Source organism: Oryza sativa, chromosome 7 (assembly GCF_034140825.1).
Source record: "Oryza sativa Japonica Group chromosome 7, ASM3414082v1".
Classification (NCBI taxonomy): domain Eukaryota; kingdom Viridiplantae; phylum Streptophyta; class Magnoliopsida; order Poales; family Poaceae; genus Oryza; species Oryza sativa.
The window spans coordinates 342,788-362,279 of record NC_089041.1 but is presented as its reverse complement, the minus strand read 5'-3'; the positions used below and the strand labels follow the sequence as shown (position 1 = coordinate 362,279).

Sequence of the window (19,492 nt, the reverse complement as noted above, 5' to 3'; positions counted from 1 at the left end):
GGCAGAAATACGATTGTGGAGTCAAAGCTTGTTACTAGTTTGCGACGCAACTAAGCAAGCAAGCGGCGGCGGCTGGATTGGATTGGATTAGATAATTTCTCCAACTCAGCGTCACAAAAGTACAGCACATTATACCAGCTATAGCAGTATGCAAGTTAAACATGCAATTGCAAGCAGGTTAATTCGATCATATATATGGTCGTCCATGATAGTATAACGTACGGTGAGTCCAATCTGGCCAATCAATCAAGCAGCTGCTGGCTAGCTAGCTTGCACTGACCGGCCATCTCTCAAGCGTTGACTTGATTAATTGCTTCTATGTTTGGCACCCAATTAATTATTTTTTCTAATAAGTTTGAATTATCTGCGCAGATGCCATGATGCATACACACACAACTGGCGCAAATTATAAGATACTCCCACCATTTTATATTATAAGCTGTTTGACTTTTTCTTAATTAAGCTTCTTTATGTTTGATTAAATTTATAAGAAAAAATACTAATATTTTCAATATAAAACAAATATATTATCGAAATATATTTAATATCAAATTTAATGAAATTATTTAATTTGGTATTGCAGATGTTGCTATTTTTTATAAATTTAATCAAACCTAAAGAATTTTAAGTAAGAAAAAACTGAAACGATTTATAATATGAAAATGATGAGTAACTTTATGAGCTACAGAGAGAGAAACGACAGACATAACTAACAATATCATCAATATTAAGAAGATGATGAGATGGCGCGTACGTATTATATCAAGTGGAGTAGCTCAAAGAATCTATAAAAGGCGCAGCCCGTCGTCGAGCCCTCTCATCCCTCTTCTTTGTCTGATCGATCGATTGCTTCTCCCTCCTCTCGCTACTAGACTAGAGAGTAGGTAGAGCTAGCTTTCTAGCTCGTGGATCGTTAAGTTTGTAGTCCTGCCCGGGCGCCGGCGGTGAGGTCGCGATGGCCGGCGGCGCGGTGGTGAGCACGGGGGCAGGCAAGGACTACCCTGGCAAGCTCACCCTCTTCGTCTTCTTCACATGCGTCGTCGCCGCCACCGGTGGTCTCATCTTCGGATATGACATCGGTATATCAGGTACGAACAATTAATTAACTATATATACTCACTTAATTGTTCATGGTGCCTTGAATCTATCTATATATATACAATCATGAACAAATAATAATAATTAAAACAAAATTAATACACAGGTGGTGTGACGTCCATGGACCCGTTCCTGAGGAAGTTCTTCCCGGAGGTGTATCGGAAGAAGCAGATGGCGGACAAGAACAACCAGTACTGCAAGTACGACAACCAGCTGCTGCAGACCTTCACCTCGTCGCTCTACCTCGCCGCCCTCGTCTCCTCCTTCTTCGCCGCCACCGTCACCCGCGTCCTCGGCCGCAAGTGGTCCATGTTCGCCGGCGGCCTCACCTTCCTCATCGGCGCCGCCCTCAACGGCGCCGCCGAGAACGTCGCCATGCTCATCGTCGGTCGTATCCTCCTCGGTGTCGGCGTCGGCTTCGCCAATCAGGTACCCAGCCGCCCGCCCTATTCTTATTTGTCCATTTAATTATTTATTACTCCATTATTGGTCTCAATTAATATATACTACTATTAAGCGACACAGAGTATATGGATCGAGTTGCATGCCCCTAACCAGCTTAAAATTAACACACTACCATATACTCTTAGTTATCGTGTATTTAATTAAGTAAATTAAGATATGCTTTTCTTCGGGTTACATCAATTAATGAGAACACGATCGAAGACGATGCTGCTCGATCAGTCTCATGTGATGGTTACATCGTGAAGAAAATTATGTTATGTAAAGCTAGCCGGCGTCTCACATGCGCTACGCTGATGGAGCCATCCAATATATGAGACAAAAATGTTAATATAAACCGGCCAGTTGCACCACCACCCATCATTATTCTACTGTTATAACATCGATTCCTTCCATGACCATTAGTATATACTCATATAAAATTAATATATACTTTTTCCACAAAGAGATCAACGAAATATCCATGGGTGAGATTAGGTACGTTGCTCGTTTTGAACACAATCAATTGATTAGTTAACAAATATGTATGCTTTATCATGCCAAGCTGGGCAAGCCAGCAACTTACATGTGCAAATTAAGTCCAAGCTGGTCATTATCTAAAAAAGAAGTCCAAGCTGGTAGGCCTATCAGCTAGCTAGCCATAGATTTCTTTTATGTTAATTAATTTCTCAAGTACTACAAAAGTCCCTAGTATCTCATTTTCATATATAGTCTTCAAGAGAAAGTATAGGGCCCACCCAATTGGATAGGTTGATGGTGATATGCATGCATATGCAAATATTATGTGCTTCCCAAAGTCCAAGCTGGATGTTTACTTCCAAAGCTACAGAGGTTGACTGATTTGTTTGTTTATCACTCGCAGTAGCTGGCCATGATTTGATTACTTGTTCCCATTGCCACTTCTTCTCTTCTTGCTGCTTAATTTGTCTCTTGCTCTGAGCTGTGATTTTGACTCTCATAGCATATTATACTATTCATTCATCCCCCACATGGAAGATATTAATTAGTAGATGGCCACTTAACGAATATTATTGGCATATATGTAAACTGTCCTGAAAATTAAAGAGCGAGAATCTCGCCCGAATTATTGGCAAGCAGCTGATATATCCGCTCTCAAACTAAATTAAATGTGAATTAGTTTAAGGTCTGACGTGATGAGGTTCAACTGTAAGATTCTCTTGCGTACCAAATTAATATATATAAATATCCTTCCATTTCTGAAGCATGCATCATCATCTGTTCTTATGCATAAACGCAATAGCCAAATATGCATATTTTATCATCATCTTTTCCTAATCATGCACATATTTATAAAATCTATTAAAAATATTCATATTTTTCTTCGCAAATCAATTCTCGCATTGAATGCATCGGTGGCATGCAAGCTGTAGCTTGAACTCTCGATGGATCATCCATGATCCATGCATTCATCCAAGATTCACGTGGAATTGAAGACGCCTTTTTCTCTTTATTTTTTTTTCAATTAATTGATGAAAAGCAAGAGTACGTGTTGATGCATGTGAAGCTGATTAACCTTGAATTGAAGCATAAACGTCGATAGCGGCAAAGGAAACTTATCCAGATAACTAAGATAATTAATTTCAAACCTTTTTCCATCATCTAGAAACTGCATTCATGTTAATTAGTCAAGGACTGAAATGATAATGTTAATATTAGTCGATCACTGATGATCCTTGTCGGTACGTTTCCAATTGATTAAAGGGTAAAGCTATCGATAATTATCTGCTACTAGTAAAATAATTAAGCAGAAACTGGAGTAGAAAGGAAAATATAGGGTTTTAATTGTGGACGTCATTGTATGAAAGAATAGTCGTGTGGATAGATTAGACTAGTCGTCACGATAGTTGGAAGAATTCTGCGTACACTTGCAGAGTAGGCCATTGCTTTCTTTCTTAGATTGAAGACTTGACCTGCATATATATACGGTTACAACTATACCAGCAGCGTCGTTTTCAGCAAAGGAACAAGACTGAAAAAGAATCGTATTATTACTTACTGTACGTATTAGACTAGTGGAAATAAAGGGACAGATCGATCGATCGATGTGAGATATGTTGAATTTGAAGGGAGAATAACACAATCATTAAAAAAAATTCATGCCTTTGTCTCAATCGATATATAAAATATTGTCCTATCTGCTGAAAAATGAACATATATGTCGGCATAGTAGTAGCTAGTAGTCTTCTACTTTGCAGAAAATTATTAACACATATATATGTGATGAACAATTAATTAATTAACAAACAGTGTAATTTATTTCCTGCTATATATATTAATTCCATGAATGCTGAATGAATTATATATATATATATATATATATATATATATATATATATATATATATATATATATATATATATATATATATATATATATATATATATATATATATATATATATATATATATATATATATATATATATATATATATATATATATATATATATATATTGGTGATGGATGAAATTAATATGAGAAATGATGAATGGATATGATATGCAGTCGGTGCCGGTGTACTTGTCGGAGATGGCGCCGGCTCGGCTGCGGGGGATGCTGAACATCGGGTTCCAGCTGATGATCACCATCGGCATCCTGGCGGCGGAGCTGATAAACTACGGGACGGCGAAGATCAAGGCCGGGTGGGGATGGCGGGTGAGCCTGGCGCTGGCCGCCGTCCCCGCCGCCATCATCACCCTCGGCTCCCTCTTCCTCCCGGACACCCCCAACTCGCTCATCGACAGGGGCCACCCGGAGGCGGCGGAGCGCATGCTCCGGCGCATCCGCGGCTCCGACGTGGACGTGTCGGAGGAGTACGCGGACCTGGTGGCGGCGAGCGAGGAGTCGAAGCTGGTGCAGCACCCGTGGCGCAACATCCTCCGCCGCAAGTACCGCGCCCAGCTCACCATGGCCATCTGCATCCCCTTCTTCCAGCAGCTCACCGGGATCAACGTCATCATGTTCTACGCCCCCGTGCTGTTCGACACCCTGGGCTTCAAGAGCGACGCGTCGCTCATGTCCGCCGTCATCACGGGCCTCGTCAACGTCTTCGCCACGCTGGTGTCCATCTTCACCGTGGACCGCCTCGGCCGCCGCAAGCTGTTCCTGCAGGGCGGGGCGCAGATGGTGGTGTGCCAGGTGGTGGTGGGGACGCTGATCGCCGTCAAGTTCGGGACGAGCGGCATCGGCGACATCCCCAAGGGGTACGCGGCGGTGGTGGTGCTCTTCATCTGCATGTACGTGGCAGGGTTCGCGTGGTCGTGGGGCCCACTGGGGTGGCTCGTCCCCAGCGAGATCTTCCCGCTGGAGATCCGGCCGGCGGGGCAGAGCATCAACGTGTCGGTGAACATGCTCTTCACCTTCGTCATCGCGCAGGCCTTCCTCACCATGCTCTGCCACATGAAGTTCGGCCTCTTCTACTTCTTCGCCGGATGGGTCGTCATCATGACCGTCTTCATCGCCCTCTTCCTCCCCGAGACCAAGAACGTCCCCATCGAGGAGATGGTGCTCGTCTGGAAGTCCCACTGGTTCTGGCGCCGATTCATCGGAGACCACGACGTCCACGTCGGCGCCAACCACGTCTCCAACAATAAGCTCCAACCATAATCCGCTCACGAATATCGTCGTCCATGTCTCCGTCACGCCCTATATTCTTCTTCTTGTGTTCATCCCCGTGTACAGTAGATGCCTTTTATTAGTTTGTTTTGTTTTGCCTAGTCAGTCTTCAATCTTAATGTACGTGTGTTTCTTGTTTGGCCAAATTGATCTTAATTGCTGTACCTTTCACTGTCAAAGAGCGTCCCTTGTTACCATTATCACACGGAAAGATTAATCAATTAATTTCACTCTGTATGTACAGCAAGAATAACATTAGCAGAGTGTGTACAGGGTGCCCATCTAAATATTGTTTTGTTCCTCATTAGTCAGCAATGAATTATTCAACACAATCACCATTTGTCTTCCAATGTAATACTACTCAACACCATCTAGGAAAACATATCATACGAACTGCTGCTGCAGCTGAAACTCAGCATATTGTTTGAGCTTTATTTACCAACAAATTAAAAGAAAACAGGAGAGAGCATTGGCAGTCTGAAAAACTTATTACTGAGCCTTTCTCTCGATCTGAACATCCCCGGCACCGCCATATTCCATCAGTCTAGGCCCTGAAGCTGCCACCGCCATGCTTCGGCCCCTTGGATTCTTCAGAAAAGAGCTCGAGGCATGCCCAGAACGCGCATGCCGTGAACTCTGTGCCTTGTAAGAGGATGTGCTAGCCACCAACCTCGAGGATTTACGATCCGATCTACCGCTGCGATCGGAACGATGGGAAGAAGAAATCTTGCGGGTGTGCCGGTCCGATACCTCTTTTGAGCCAGATGCTCTTATAGGATGCTTGTTGTAGAAACCAAGGTTTGGCAGGAGACCTACAAGGTACTTCTTCAGGTGCTCATCACCTACATTCTTCTGCGCTGGGTTCCCATCTAGGTTTACGGCTTCAAGAGAACTATAGTTTGCAGCCAGCTGACCAAGCCCCTTCGATGTGGAGATCTTGTTGTGGCGCAGGTCCAGAACCTTTAGCTTCAGAAGACGGTGAAGACCATCTACCTCACTGATCTTGTTACCACCCAGATACAACTCCTTCAAAGAAGAACAGGACGCCAAACCTAACAAATAACTTGGATCATAAGTCAATGAGAACAGACAGAAGCCTATTCAATTTTATTTTCATAATACAAAAGTATTGAGACATTTTGTCCAGAATCGAGGCAGAAATTCAATTTCAGTTCATTTGTTGGATAGTCTTTTCTTTAATTCAACAATCGACACAGTGAGGATGGCAGAACATAATAATTCTCAGTAAGAGCATGCTAAAATGGGGATCTTTCTTTTTCAGATAATTCAACAGCCCACATATCAAGGGGGGAAACAGATCATGAATTCATTACGTAGACAGACCAGAGTAAACTCCCTCTACCAATGCACAAAGGAACATTTGACATACGACATATAAACAAAAAAAAAGCATATAAATAAGAAGAAAGTAAATGATGTTAATGTCAATACCATGGCCAATTCTGGATATCCTATTATAGCTGATGTCCAGTAAGCGTAAGCGTGTCAATTCTCTAAGGCCCTCAATTGTTGAGATATTATTCTTTGACAAGCTTAACATGTGAAGACCCCTTGGAAGAGCCCCTGCAGTTATTCGCACTGCATAGTGCATAGGAAGACCCCAAATGAGATAATTTTGTAATCTTTATATAACAAATGAAAGCACATTTCCAGTGACTAATCTACTGAATTATGGAGAGAAGAAGAACACACCAATTGAATTCCCAGACAAGTTCAACAAGCGTAGGCCTAAGAAAGCGCTCAATCTTGGAATTGCAACCAAGCCAAGGTTTCCTAATTGTGCCGACGAAGAAGTCGGAGTCAATTTCGAAATATAAGTGTAAGCTATCTCCATGCCAAGAGGACTTTTAGCATCAGGCCGGACAGCAGGAACACCAGCCACCGGCTCATTATATTTTGTCAACACCGAGTTTGAACTTTCTCCTTGCTCCTCGACAAGGGTGCCATCGTCAATATCAATTTGGTTGATCCAATCCTCAATTCTTTTAATGCTAAAAGTTCTTGGGGAAAGTTCATCTGGGTCCACATCGAAATACTGGTTGTCATTAATTCCAGTTCTGTTGTGCTTGAGTTCTTCACTAATATCCTTTGAATCACACAACTTTAGATCACTCGCATCAATGACAAGTGATTTGTGGTAGGGAGTGCTATCTCTGTTCCACAAGTTATCTTTTCTCTCTTGATCTAGAGCTTCATTGATGCCACCGTCATTGTTGGAATGGTGAGAACCATCCCCTGTACCAGAGTAGTAGGGGGCAACTGGATCAACTGATTGGTGACCGCTCACATATTTGTTATCCCAATATTCATGACTTAGCATCCCATCCCTAACAAAACTTTCTTCTGCACTTGCAGTAGACCTTTGACCCCCATCAGCAGCATCAGAACAACCTATTGAACCATTGTCCTCAAAGTTCATTCTTTCATAGACATCTGGAGAAGAAGGTCCAGCACAATGCACATCCAAATTTGATTTAGAGTGATGTGGCTCGACGCTATTCAGATAATCAACCTTCTCACTAACCGCTGAACACAGATCGCTATTCAGATAATCAACCTTCTCACTAACCGCTGAACACAGATCTTCATAAGACCTGCAACGAGGCCCTAGTATCTCAGAATCAGCAGAACCTTCTGTACCACAATTGGAATTATTCTGAAATATAGCAGATTGTGATCTTGGAAATTTGGTCTGGTCATAACACAGGTAGTGGCTATCAGAGTCAACAACATGGTCACCTGAAGGACTGACCAAGTCAGACAAGGCATCAAAAGCATTCTCATTGCCCTTAGTGTTTAACTTAGCAGAATCTCCAACAGCTGAATTGCTTTTCAAACTAGAGCAATGGCCTTTGTGGTCACAGTCAATAATATCACATTCAGCACCTTCACTAAAATGATGATCATGATCCTTGTGAAGCATGTTTCCAAGAGATAGGCTCTTCTTTAGGTGGCCAGACTCCTTACTGTCATCAGAGCATGCATATCTGTTCAAGTCTTCAGATCTCCAGCATTCTTGATGAGACGATGGGCTAGTATCATACTGCCGGCTAACATTTGAATGATCATTTACATCTGTCAACTGGTTTGGACTTGCTGATCCAGCGTTGGACTTCACTGTTTGATCCTGAGAATCCATCTGTGAAACAGCAAGCATGGTATCCTTCTGTGAAGCACCGAGAATGACTTGTTCAGCTGGCAGAAAGTGTTCCTAATAATAAAAAGTATAAAAGGAAAGAAAAATGAGTGGTTGGAGCAAATTAGTCTGACAAGCCAATCAATCCAAATGCTCTCTTCAGGACAAAACAACGAGAAGCAAATTAAAATGTAATAAGTACTTTTTGATACCTTTGCCCTATGATGTGTGGTACTGGTCGAGGATGAGAAGCAGAAAAACCTAACCATAAGTCAACTCTGATGGCAATCACAAGTACAACACAAACAGAGTCGACCCAATCACATTGCTATATCAAAGGACTACCTTCGATGAGAACTCAGTTCAGCAAACGTGTTACATCTCAACTATTGTTGGAAATTAACCATAATCGAAAAGACCCTCCAATGCTCGGCGTAGTCTCCAGATGTAAGACGGGCTTTTCCCCAGAGGCGAGGTTAAGTTGGTTGCAGAGTAGTTGCAAACCCACACCCACTTAGAGGTGCGAGATGTGCCTGACCTCTTGATATCTGCCAGGCTGGACGAAAGATTAAGGAACTAGATAATTCCAGAAGGATGCATATGGTTGGCACAATCCTGCAAACAGAAAACGCATTACGTATTACCATGAGTAATAAAGAAAACTTGACCAGAAATTCTCATGATGTTCACCATGTTAAACACAATAAAACAATAGTCCAAATATTGTTTTGCTCTATAACATTTAATCTCTAAAAGGTGATGTTCATGATCAGCGAATGTTCAGTTATTATTAAAAAGAAAGCACTCTGTATTGGCCTTGGTACCCAATAATCAAAACTAACGCTGAGCTGAAACTGAAACCAAACGAGTCCAACTTACTCTGGTTGCATGCAAGAGAAAATAACAGAATCCCATAGGATGCAGATTGTTGTGAGCTCATCCAAAGGCAGCTACTAACCAAGACTAAAAGCACAAAACGCTTTGAAAATTGCAACAGCAAGGACGAGATAGAGATGATAGGATGCAGATTGTTGTGAGCTCATCCAAAGGCAGCTACTAACCAAGACTAAGGCTTCGTTCGTTCCCGGGTGTTCTGGGAGATTGAGAGAGAAAACATCTCGTTTTCCGCGCGCACGCTTCCCAAACTACTAAACGGTGCGTTTTTTGCAAAAAAAATCTATAGGAAAGTTGCTTTAAAAAATCATATTAATCCATTTTTAAAATTTAAAATAGTTAATACTCAACTAATCATACGCTAATGGCTCAGCTCGTTCTGCGTATCTTCCCAATCTCCTCAATCCCCTTCTCCTCAAACACACCCTAAGAGCACAAAACGCTTTGAAAATTGCAACAGCAAGGACGAGATAGAAATGAAAAGGCTTTATGCTCTTATCGAGTCCATCGTTGGACGACCCAATGGCAACAGTTAATGAGATACGAGTACGAGAGGTCCTGGACCGAAAGCTCCCCAGCACTGTCTCATCTCGTGAGCACATATTTGCACCACCCTTCCCTTGAGACTTGAGTGGCTGCAGCAGCGCCACCAAACAGACTGGCGATGGCGATGGTTTGGGTCCATGGACCTCTCCCGTCCCTGACCACTAGAGGTGCAGTAACAATCTAACGTGTAGCCGTAAAGAAGACGACTTTCTTTTGGTACAGTGATTGCCATCGTCATTATTAGGGAGGTACTTAAAAATCTCATGTACAAAAGCAGGACCTTTCTTTTTTTGATTGGATATATGTTGAAGAATTAATAAACGGAACCAAGATGTGTACTGAACAAAAAGCTAAAAATATCTGAATGATTCGTCCATGAAAAGAGAGAGACAACTAGATCCAAAAGTTTCATGGCAGATAGAGAAAAGAAAAGTGATGAATTAGCGCCTAATCCACTGGAGCTGCTCTCTGTAACTCGATGACGGCATGGGTTCAGTTCAGGGCGAATAATAATAGTACACGCACAATATACTACCTGAACAAAATCAGGGGAGAGAGACAGAGAGAGAGAGAGAGGAGAAATCTGTGAGCAAACTACATAGAGGTCCGAGGAAGAAGATGAACAGAAATCCATGCATGAATCTACAAATCCTAGAAGAGGAGGAGGGGAGGAAGCCGTCCGTGGTACATACCTTCTTCTTCCCTCTCCGCCTTGTCCGTCCAGAAAAGAATCCGGCTCTAATGGCTAGGAGCTAGTTGGGGTGGTGTGCGCTGCGGCGAAGAGAGTCAGGAGAACCTACCTCACCTGTGATTGGATCTGTAATTATCAATCTCTCTCTCTCTCTCTCTCGCTGCTGCTGCTCCTTCTTCTTGTTTGGGACTTGGAGACCGACCGGGTAAAGGAAAGGAAGTGTTTCTTCGTTTTATTTATTTATTTCCCTTTTTTTTTCTGGTGATGAGGAGGAGACCGAGAGAAGCAGAAGGGAAGATGTTACTGGGCTAGGCCGGGCCGGATGGACGGGATTGTGGGCCATGGCCCATATATGAGCCCATGGCATCTGGCCTTGTGGCTGCGGAGGATATTCCCTTCCCTTCTTCTTCCTCCCCTCCATTCGCCTTTGCCCTTGTTTGTTTATTAATCCCATTCCCTTCCCATGGATGAGTCGATCCATTCCCAAATCCAAGCCAAAAGCTTCCTCTCTCTCTCTCCCTCGTCGTCGTCGTCCCTGCGCCGCGGGGCGGGGCGGGCCATTGGCCGGCGGCGCCGACTGCGCCCGGCCGTATCTCCCCACCGCATTCCCGCGGCTACCCTGCCTATACGACACGACACTGCTAGCTCAGGTGCGCTATCTATTTATTACAGTATTTATCATCACTATATATATATGTATGTATATAATATTTGCGCCCTGCATTACTCATCTAGGTGTTCATGCGCACTCTCCTTGTTGCAGTAACAGTCCCAACAATACACGCACTTGTATTTCTTTTCTTCTCCAATGGAGTGCCATGCCTTGCCACACCACAATAATAATGACACTACCAGTTTCTCACTCTTTCTTCTTGCCAAATGCTGTTTTCACAATTTAATAACCATTTTTGTAATTATAATATTGATCCGAATGAATGAATCTGGTCTTCTGTTTTTAGGAGCTGACATCACATCACTCCTCTTGTGTCCAGTACAACAAGTACATGACATCACATCATTAATTACCATGATTTTTTTCTCCTTCCGATTCCGAGAGAATGGAGGAGTACTAATTACTAGTAGTAGCCTAGTAGGATGGATTGTTTTTCCTTCTTTTATCTCTTGGGATAGTTATGAAAAAGACCACATATGTGTTCAAACTCAATGAGTCGCTCTTGAGTAACGCAAAGTTTATTATCTGCTCCTATTGATTCTTGAGTAAAGGCACAGTTCCTTGCTTTTGCACAGTTGACTCTATCTACGACACGCATGCTAGTATCGTACATTGCATATTTGCTTATCAATGGTTGTACTAGGATTTTATGCAATCATGCAACCAACTAGTACAAAATTCAAGAATCAACCTTGTTGTTTTATCTGCCTGAAATCTCACATTGTTTAATATACGCAGAACATGAATTGAGCGTCAATCTTCCAGTCTTGAAAGAGAAGCTCTAATGCACCCATCCCATTTCTCTGGGTAAAACAGCTATATATTGTTTGAAGCAAAACATTTTCAATGGGTTCAGATAAGCAGAGTGGTAGCCCATTATTGGGAACCCTCAAGATGAAGAGCGTCAGGACGATCCTGACACACACATATCCATATCCTCATGAACACTCAAGGCATATCATGACTGCAGTCATAATTGCATGCCTCTTTTTCATCTCGTCTGACAATATGCATACCCTCATACATAAACTGGACAACAATATCAAGTGGTGGTCCATGTATGTTTGCCTAATCGGTTTCTTCTATTTCTTCTCTTCTCCCTTTCTCGGAAGAACTATTCAGCCGAGTTACTCGAATTTCAACCGATGGTATGTTGTCAACTCTTTAGTATGCCTCAACAACTCAACATTATATTTCTTTTGGATTGTCTCTATTGCTCCACAGAAACTTCTGCAAATGCATAACTAAGTTGTTAGGAGAAGTGATTCTGTCACTTGTATTGCATAATTGCAGGTATGTCGCTTGGATTTGCTTCGCTTCACTATATCATCTTCCCAGCTTCCAATCAATGGGAGTTGATATGCGCATGAACCTTTCACTTTTTTTGACGATATATTTCTCTTCTGTCCTTTTCATCATCGCCTTTCATATAGTTTTTATTGGTCTCTGGTACATTGGACTGGTTGCTCGCATGGCAGGAACAAGACCTGGAATTTGGACCATATTCCAGAACTGTACTGTAAGTTTACTGAAATTTTGTTTTTGTTACTCATTTTTATAAAAAAAACTAAACTGTCAGATTGCTCATTGGAAGATTATTTCTGCATTTGTTTCAGGTAATCAGTATTGCTTGCTGTGTATTCTACAGTCACTGTGGGAATCTTGCTGTGCACAAAAGTAAATCTTTCAGTAGGAATTCTGATCCAAATTTGCTTGCTTTTCTTGAGAATGAAAAGGGAACCACCTGGATATCAAATTTTCTCCGTATGAATGAGTTAAAAGATCAGATATGTTCATCTTGGTTTGCTCCGGTTGGATCTGCTAGTGATTATCCTCTTCTATCCAAATGGGTTATCTATGGGGAGGTACCGCTGGCCTCGATTCATCTATTCTTTCTTTTCATGTTTCCAGCTGACAATATCCATGTTACACTTCTTTGATCATGTTATTCTCCAGCTAGTTTGCAGTGGATCCTGTGCTGGCCCTTCAGATGAAATATCTCCTCTGTACTCATTGTGGGCTACATTTGTTGGCCTTTATATTGCTAACTTTGTTGTGGAGAGATCAACTGGGTATGTGTTTATTGTTTTGCACCGTGCATGTTCTTATTGATGCATTAATTTTCTTATAATAGAAGCTAGTAATATTTCCTTTCCAAAAATATTGCTTGCATACATTCAGTCTTTCTCTTAATTATGCACTGCGATTATTTCAGATGGGCTCTTACACACCCATCAACTGTATTGGAGGAAGAGAAGCTGAAGAGACAAATGAAACCAGATTTCCTGGACATGGTACCTTGGTATTCAGGGTAGGGCCTTTCTATTGTTCTGACGGCAGCAAGTTACTACCTCTATCCCATAATAATTGTATTTCTAGGATTTGAATTTGTCCCAAAATAATTGTCACAATAGAGTACTGATGGTCTCATTAATCACCTCTCATTCAATTTTTTCCCAATTTTACGCTCAACTACCCTCCTACTCTTACTTGTACACCATTTAATAAGGGGCATCATAGTATTTTTTTTTCTCAAACCTTAATACATACGGAACAACCTAAAATTACAATTATTTTGGGACGGAGGTAGTAGATTACAGGCTAGTCCAATGGAAAAATCCAACATCTTTGGCTTTGCTTTATACAGGACATCAGCTGATTTATTCAAGACTGCATTTGATCTTATGGTCTCTGTAACTCTTTTTGTTGGGCGATTTGATATGCGCATGATGCAAGTAAGAGTGTTTCCTCTGGAACTTTTACTCAATATGATATGCCCAACATGAATATAAGCTCTAAGGTTCTCCAAGTCAGAATTGTGATTCATTTCCTTGGTTCTTTTCACTGAAAATGTTTTGCCTTGGTGGTCATGGCTATCTAGTTTTAACACTCCAATTTTCAGCTTTATATCCTGTCACTGTGCACGTGCGTCTATGTTCAAGTCTATGATGCATGGTCTCTCAAACTTCTCTTTTTTTAACATTGTCTTATAGGCTGCAATGAAAAGAACAACAGATGAAACTCAGAATGATGACCTTTTGTATGACTACTTCAATGAAAGAGAAGACCTTTGGTTTGACTTTGTCGCAGACACTGGTGATGGAGGAAATTCATCATATACAGTTGCCCGATTGCTAGCTCAACCATCCATTCAGACTGTAATTGGTGGCTCCATGCATACTCTTCCACGTGGAAATCTGCTTCTTATTGGCGGAGACCTTGCGTAAGTTTACAGCATATTTATCAGAGTTGCGCTTTTCCTGTGGTCAATTAATTCATACTTACAAATCTAGACTCATTGTTGTTTAGCCAGTTGGATCACATGATTGATTTCATCCTTATACCATGGGAAATTATACAGACTATAGCTCTTGTTAAATGTTTGGAGATTCAGACTGTTAACAGCATGGTTGAGTTTCACAGTTATTTTTGAATGAAATGTTTTCTATGTCCCGTTGAAGCATTAGACTGCATCTTCAGTATTGAACACCTTAGCCTTCATAATTGAATAGACCGAGTTACCTGTTGATGATCTCATTTCTTATGTTCTGTCTCAAGCAACAGCTACTCATGGATAAGCACATCAAGCTTCTTCTCTATAATTGCAAAGGCTCGAGTTTATTTAGGCGCATCTCAGTATTTTTGGATGCACTATAAATTGTTATCATTTGCACACGATGATGGTGTTTTCACATATTTCATTACCAATCCATGGGTGGATCTGAATTCAAGCATTGCAGTCACATGACTCCAATGAACTCTTGCTAAACCTAGCACAATTTTTTTCAAATTAACAAATGAATGATTACACAATTTTAATGTTCTTTCCATGAATTCCCCATCCATAGTCGTTCTCCGTGAAGTATGTGGAACTTAGTCCATTTTATTTGTGCAATATGGATATTGTAGTTTCTGTTTCCTTTAACTTTCTGTAATTTTGGAATATACAGATACCCAAACCCATCGTCATTTACATATGAGATGCGCTTCTTTAGTCCTTATGAGTATGCCCTGCAACCTCCACCTTGGTATAGAGCTGAACATATAGCTTTGGACAAGCCTGAGGTTCCTCTTGGTATATCAAAGATGAAAGATTATGACGGACCACAGTGTTTCATAATTCCTGGGAATCATGGTGTGTACTCTGTACTTTTTTAATTCTTAACTTGATTAATCTACTATATCATATCCTGTTTCCTTTCCTTTGGACTCTGTAAACTGTTAAGTATGTAAGGTAGATAATATATGCCTGTTTTTATGAAGTTCATTTCATGATTTCCATTCCATTTACCACAGACTGGTTTGATGGGCTGCACACTTTTATGAGATATGTATGTCACAAAAGTTGGTTAGGTGGATGGTTTCTGCCTCAGAAGAAGAGTTATTTTGCATTGCGGCTTCCCCAGGGTTGGTGGGTATTTGGACTTGATCTAGCTCTTCATGGTGACATTGATGTATACCAATTCAAGTTCTTTGCAGAGCTTTGCCGAAACAAGGTGCATTTCTTTTTGTTCCTTGTATATCCTTCTGTTTAATTCTGTTTATGCATTTGCTTTTATTTTCATATTTTTGGTTTCTCATGTACATGACATTTTTAAAAAAAAAATTGCTTCAACCATGTATACTGCCATCAGAGTGGCTAGTAAACACACCCAATATGAACAAAGTTTTCTTTTTCTTTTCTTTTTCTTAATCATAGCCCCTTTTGCTTTTTAGGTGGAGAACTTCCTTGCATGTTACTTTGTTATCATTTAATTTTGGTTAGTTCCTGATGAATGAACTGTTAATCATTTCCAATAAAATTTCAAGAACATCAGAATCTCTTGGATATTGGGACTATTTTTTTTATTTCCAGATCTTGTTGATCCACTACATTTCTGAAGTTCTGCAGATTGGAGAGAATGACTCTGTGATTGTGATGACACATGAGCCAAACTGGCTTCTTGATTGGTATTGGAAGGAGACTACTGGCAAGAATGTTTCACATTTAATCCAGGACTACTTGAATGGAAGATGCAAACTTCGTTTGGCCGGGGATTTACACCATTTTATGAGGCATTCAGCTAATCAGATAGACAACCCTACTTCTGTGCAACACTTGCTTGTCAATGGATGCGGTGGTGCATTTTTGCACCCAACACATGTTTTCAAAAACTTTGAGCAGTTCTCTGGAGCTACTTATGAGTGCAAGGCTGCGTATCCATCCTTCGATGACTCCAGCGGGGTATGTTGTTCTCTATGATAATGGAATTTCTGAAATTTATAGCCTAACTAGCTTAAGTAGCTTGTATGTTGTGTACAAGTGAAATAAGGAAATCTTATCAATTAAATATGCAGATTGCGCTGGGTAATATACTAAAGTTCCGCAAGAAGAATTGGCAGTTTGACACAATTGGTGGTTTTATCTACTTCATACTGGTATTCTCAATGTTCCCACAGGTCAGTTCTATACCCTATTTAGCTATAATTTTCTTGTATGTAGTTTCTCAAAAAATGTATTGTTCCTTGAATATATTTACTTTGACTTAAAAATCCGCAAACAAGGGACATCCTTTTAAGAAATTAACCATGGAATTTACAGGAAAACCTGCTGCTGTATAGCTTTGAATTGGTTGAAAGAAACCTTATTCATGCTTCTCTACGTTATTTCGTCTCTTTTGACAAATGTATTTGACTTTTGTTGTTGACCCAGTTGCTCAACGTATTCAATTATTGTAAAACTCATTCAGGCTTTGTTCATTTTTGCTCCTTTTTTCAAAAAAAAGAAAAAACATGCATTTAACCACCTACTGGTTACTTGGAAAATCAAACTTGGTGATAGCAAGCATTGATGTGTATCCTTGCATTGCTAAGATGTTGTTTGATGCTCTATCATGCTATAATAATCTTGATCTAATTACGACTAATTGATCATGTTTCTGTTTTGTTCCAGTGTAATCTTGGTCACATCTTAAATGAAGAAACTTGGTCAGGGCGTCTGGGAAGCTTCTCAAATACAATATGGAGTGCTTTGCTCTATATTTTTGAACACTCTTATGTCTCTTCAGTAGGAAGTCTAACTTTATTACTGGCATCATATTCATTTGTACCATCCAAGCTCTCACGGAGAAAAAGAGCTATTATAGGTGGTCTACATGTTTTGGCCCATCTCACTGCAGCCCTGCTTTTAATGTTGCTGTTGGAGTTGGGAATTGAAATTTGTATTCGGAATCATTTATTGGCAACATCAGGTATTCCATGTCATTCTCATATCAAGATGAAAATTCTTATCACAGGTCAAGATCAAACTGCATGTTCATGCTTATTTTTTTTGACGCAAGAAGGTAGAGCGTGCTCTACCTTATAGTCATTTCATTAAGAGAAATGAGGTTTACAAGTTACAGGTTATAGCAGAGGGGGTATTAAGAAAGGGGAAACGGGAAAAATAAAATAGATAAAAGAAAAGAAAAGAAACGAAACAGGGGGCTGGAATTACAAGGGTATATACAAAGTAATGTCACAACTACAGCCCTGCACACCAGGAGAGAATTCGTTCTTTGGTTGCTTCATTGGCTCTCATGCTCCAGAGCTTTAGTGTGTCTGAGATTTGTTGAATGATGAATTGCAAGTTGTCATTTTGTCTCTCAAAAATCATGTTGTCGCGTGCTTTCCACAGCGTGTATGTGCAAGCTGCAAACCAAATAGAAATCATTCAAATGTTCATGCTTATGATATGTCTTCTAATATATGTAAAAAATAAAAGATCTTTATCTAGTCTTTTAAACTCAGGATATACTAATTTATGGTTTCCAACTGGACTAGATTGTAAACATTTCATATTTCATCCCTGAAGTGCCTAGAGGAAATTAAAGGCAAAAGATATTCCTGTGCAGACATGTCATATCCTAGGAAGTTTATTTGACAAAACTATCATGCCATGTCCCTGATAATATACCTCAGCCATTTACTCTGAGCTCCACTGCACAAAAGGTTTAGTGAGTGATGTAGCTACGATCCTTATATTTGTTCCCGACTTCAGAGATTTTGCTTGTGTCCTGTTTCTTCTTCCAAGCAAAATTCAACTTGAACTGAAAATTTTACTGTAAATTCATTTGTTGTAGGTTATCACACACTATACGATTGGTATCGGTCAATGGAAAGTGAGCATTTCCCTGATCCAACCGGTCTTCGTGCTCGCTTGGAGCAATGGACACTTGGACTGTACCCAGCATGCATAAAATACCTAATGTCAGCCTTTGACGTTCCTGAGGTAACAAGTGTCTCAGCTTGGAAACAACTACAGTTTCCATGCACTTTTTGGATAGTTTACTTACAATGTATATCTTTATTCAGGTCATGGCTGTGACAAGAATTAATATCTGCAAGAATGGGATGATGTCTCTTTCTCGGAGTGTTCTGATGATGTACTACACTTCTGTGTTTATCTACTTCTGGATTTTCTCAACTCCAGTTGTCTCCCTCATATTTGGTAGTTACCTATATATCTGCATCAACTGGTTCCACATACACTTTGATGAAGCCTTCTCTTCGTTGCGTATTGCAAACTACAAATCATTCACAAGATTCCACATTAAGAAGGATGGTAACCTGGAAATATTCACGCTTGCAGTAGACAAGGTAACAATTCAACTTGATTGCGTTGATCTCATCCATTTAGAACTTGAATTTCAAAATCCGCTGATCCATATCACCCAAATATATAAGTGTCAATACATGTTTGTGTACACAGAAACAAAGTACATATATTATCCATCTTTAAACACGCCAATATGGTGAGCAGGTCCCAAAGGATTGGAAATTGGATCCCAAGTGGGAGGCAGAGGAAAGGAGGCCTCATCAGCTCAGCCATCACCGGAAGCACCCCAGCAAGTGGAGGTCATCCTCTTCCCCAGACCCTGTCACGTCGGTACGGGTTGTCGACCATTTCACCATTTCAAGAACAAGAACATCAGATCCCAACACCTCTTGTTGATTAGACACATGGTGGGTCGAGGAATGGACAACTACTAGTTGCGGTGCGCGTTGCTATCTTTATAGATCCAGCTGACTTAGTCTGCCGAACTGACAAGTGAGCCTGCATTTTAGAGAAATGGAGTTTTACAGAGTATATATAGAATTAGTAACAAAGAAATGATTATTAGTTCAGCAAAATTGTAAGGCCTGATTGGTTGTATTGCTTGAAGTAGACTATTGAGATTGCTTCAGCTAGCATGGTAAATAAAATCAATCTTGTTATCATCAGTAGATCAGTTGGAAGCTAGAAAGAAACTGAGGCGTATGGGCTGATCGATACGTTGCTTGGATGCTACTCGCCTTGTTGGTGAACGCATATTGTAC

At 40.7% G+C, this 19,492-nt stretch overlaps 3 protein-coding genes across 4 annotated transcripts; 2 read left to right on the top strand and 1 right to left on the bottom strand.

The window, feature by feature from the left end:
- Positions 1-819: 819 nt before the first annotated feature.
- Positions 820-5,481, top strand: LOC4342198 (sugar transport protein MST3-like). Its single transcript, NM_001402972.1, has 3 exons — positions 820-1,088; positions 1,205-1,527; positions 4,085-5,481. Exons 1-3 carry the CDS (start codon positions 956-958, stop codon positions 5,183-5,185), a joined length of 1,557 nt encoding a protein of 518 aa, NP_001389901.1. The 5' UTR covers positions 820-955; the 3' UTR covers positions 5,186-5,481.
- Positions 5,463-10,698, bottom strand: LOC4342197 (uncharacterized). Its single transcript, NM_001402977.1, has 5 exons — positions 10,484-10,698; positions 8,564-8,966; positions 6,908-8,426; positions 6,647-6,793; positions 5,463-6,246 (listed from the first exon to the last, which is right to left on the bottom strand). Exons 2-5 carry the CDS (start codon positions 8,618-8,620, stop codon positions 5,684-5,686), a joined length of 2,286 nt encoding a protein of 761 aa, NP_001389906.1. The 5' UTR covers positions 8,621-8,966; positions 10,484-10,698; the 3' UTR covers positions 5,463-5,683.
- Positions 10,699-10,956: 258 nt separating this feature from the next.
- Positions 10,957-19,396, top strand: LOC4342196 (uncharacterized). 2 transcript variants are annotated; one of them, XM_015790959.3, is made up of 16 exons: positions 10,957-11,132; positions 11,894-12,303; positions 12,449-12,674; positions 12,772-13,020; positions 13,112-13,227; positions 13,371-13,466; positions 13,803-13,890; positions 14,149-14,378; positions 15,106-15,290; positions 15,452-15,651; positions 16,047-16,379; positions 16,493-16,594; positions 17,088-17,385; positions 18,256-18,404; positions 18,488-18,772; positions 18,936-19,396. In XM_015790959.3, exons 2-16 carry the CDS (start codon positions 12,002-12,004, stop codon positions 19,125-19,127), a joined length of 3,051 nt encoding a protein of 1,016 aa, XP_015646445.1. In that variant the 5' UTR covers positions 10,957-11,132; positions 11,894-12,001; the 3' UTR covers positions 19,128-19,396. The 2 variants fall into 2 exon arrangements, with proteins under 2 accessions (XP_015646445.1, XP_015646446.1); XM_015790960.3 differs by lacking the exons at positions 10,957-11,132; positions 11,894-12,303 and adding an exon at positions 12,311-12,448 and having other exon boundaries at positions 12,589-12,674.
- The last annotated feature ends 96 nt before the right edge of the window (positions 19,397-19,492 follow it).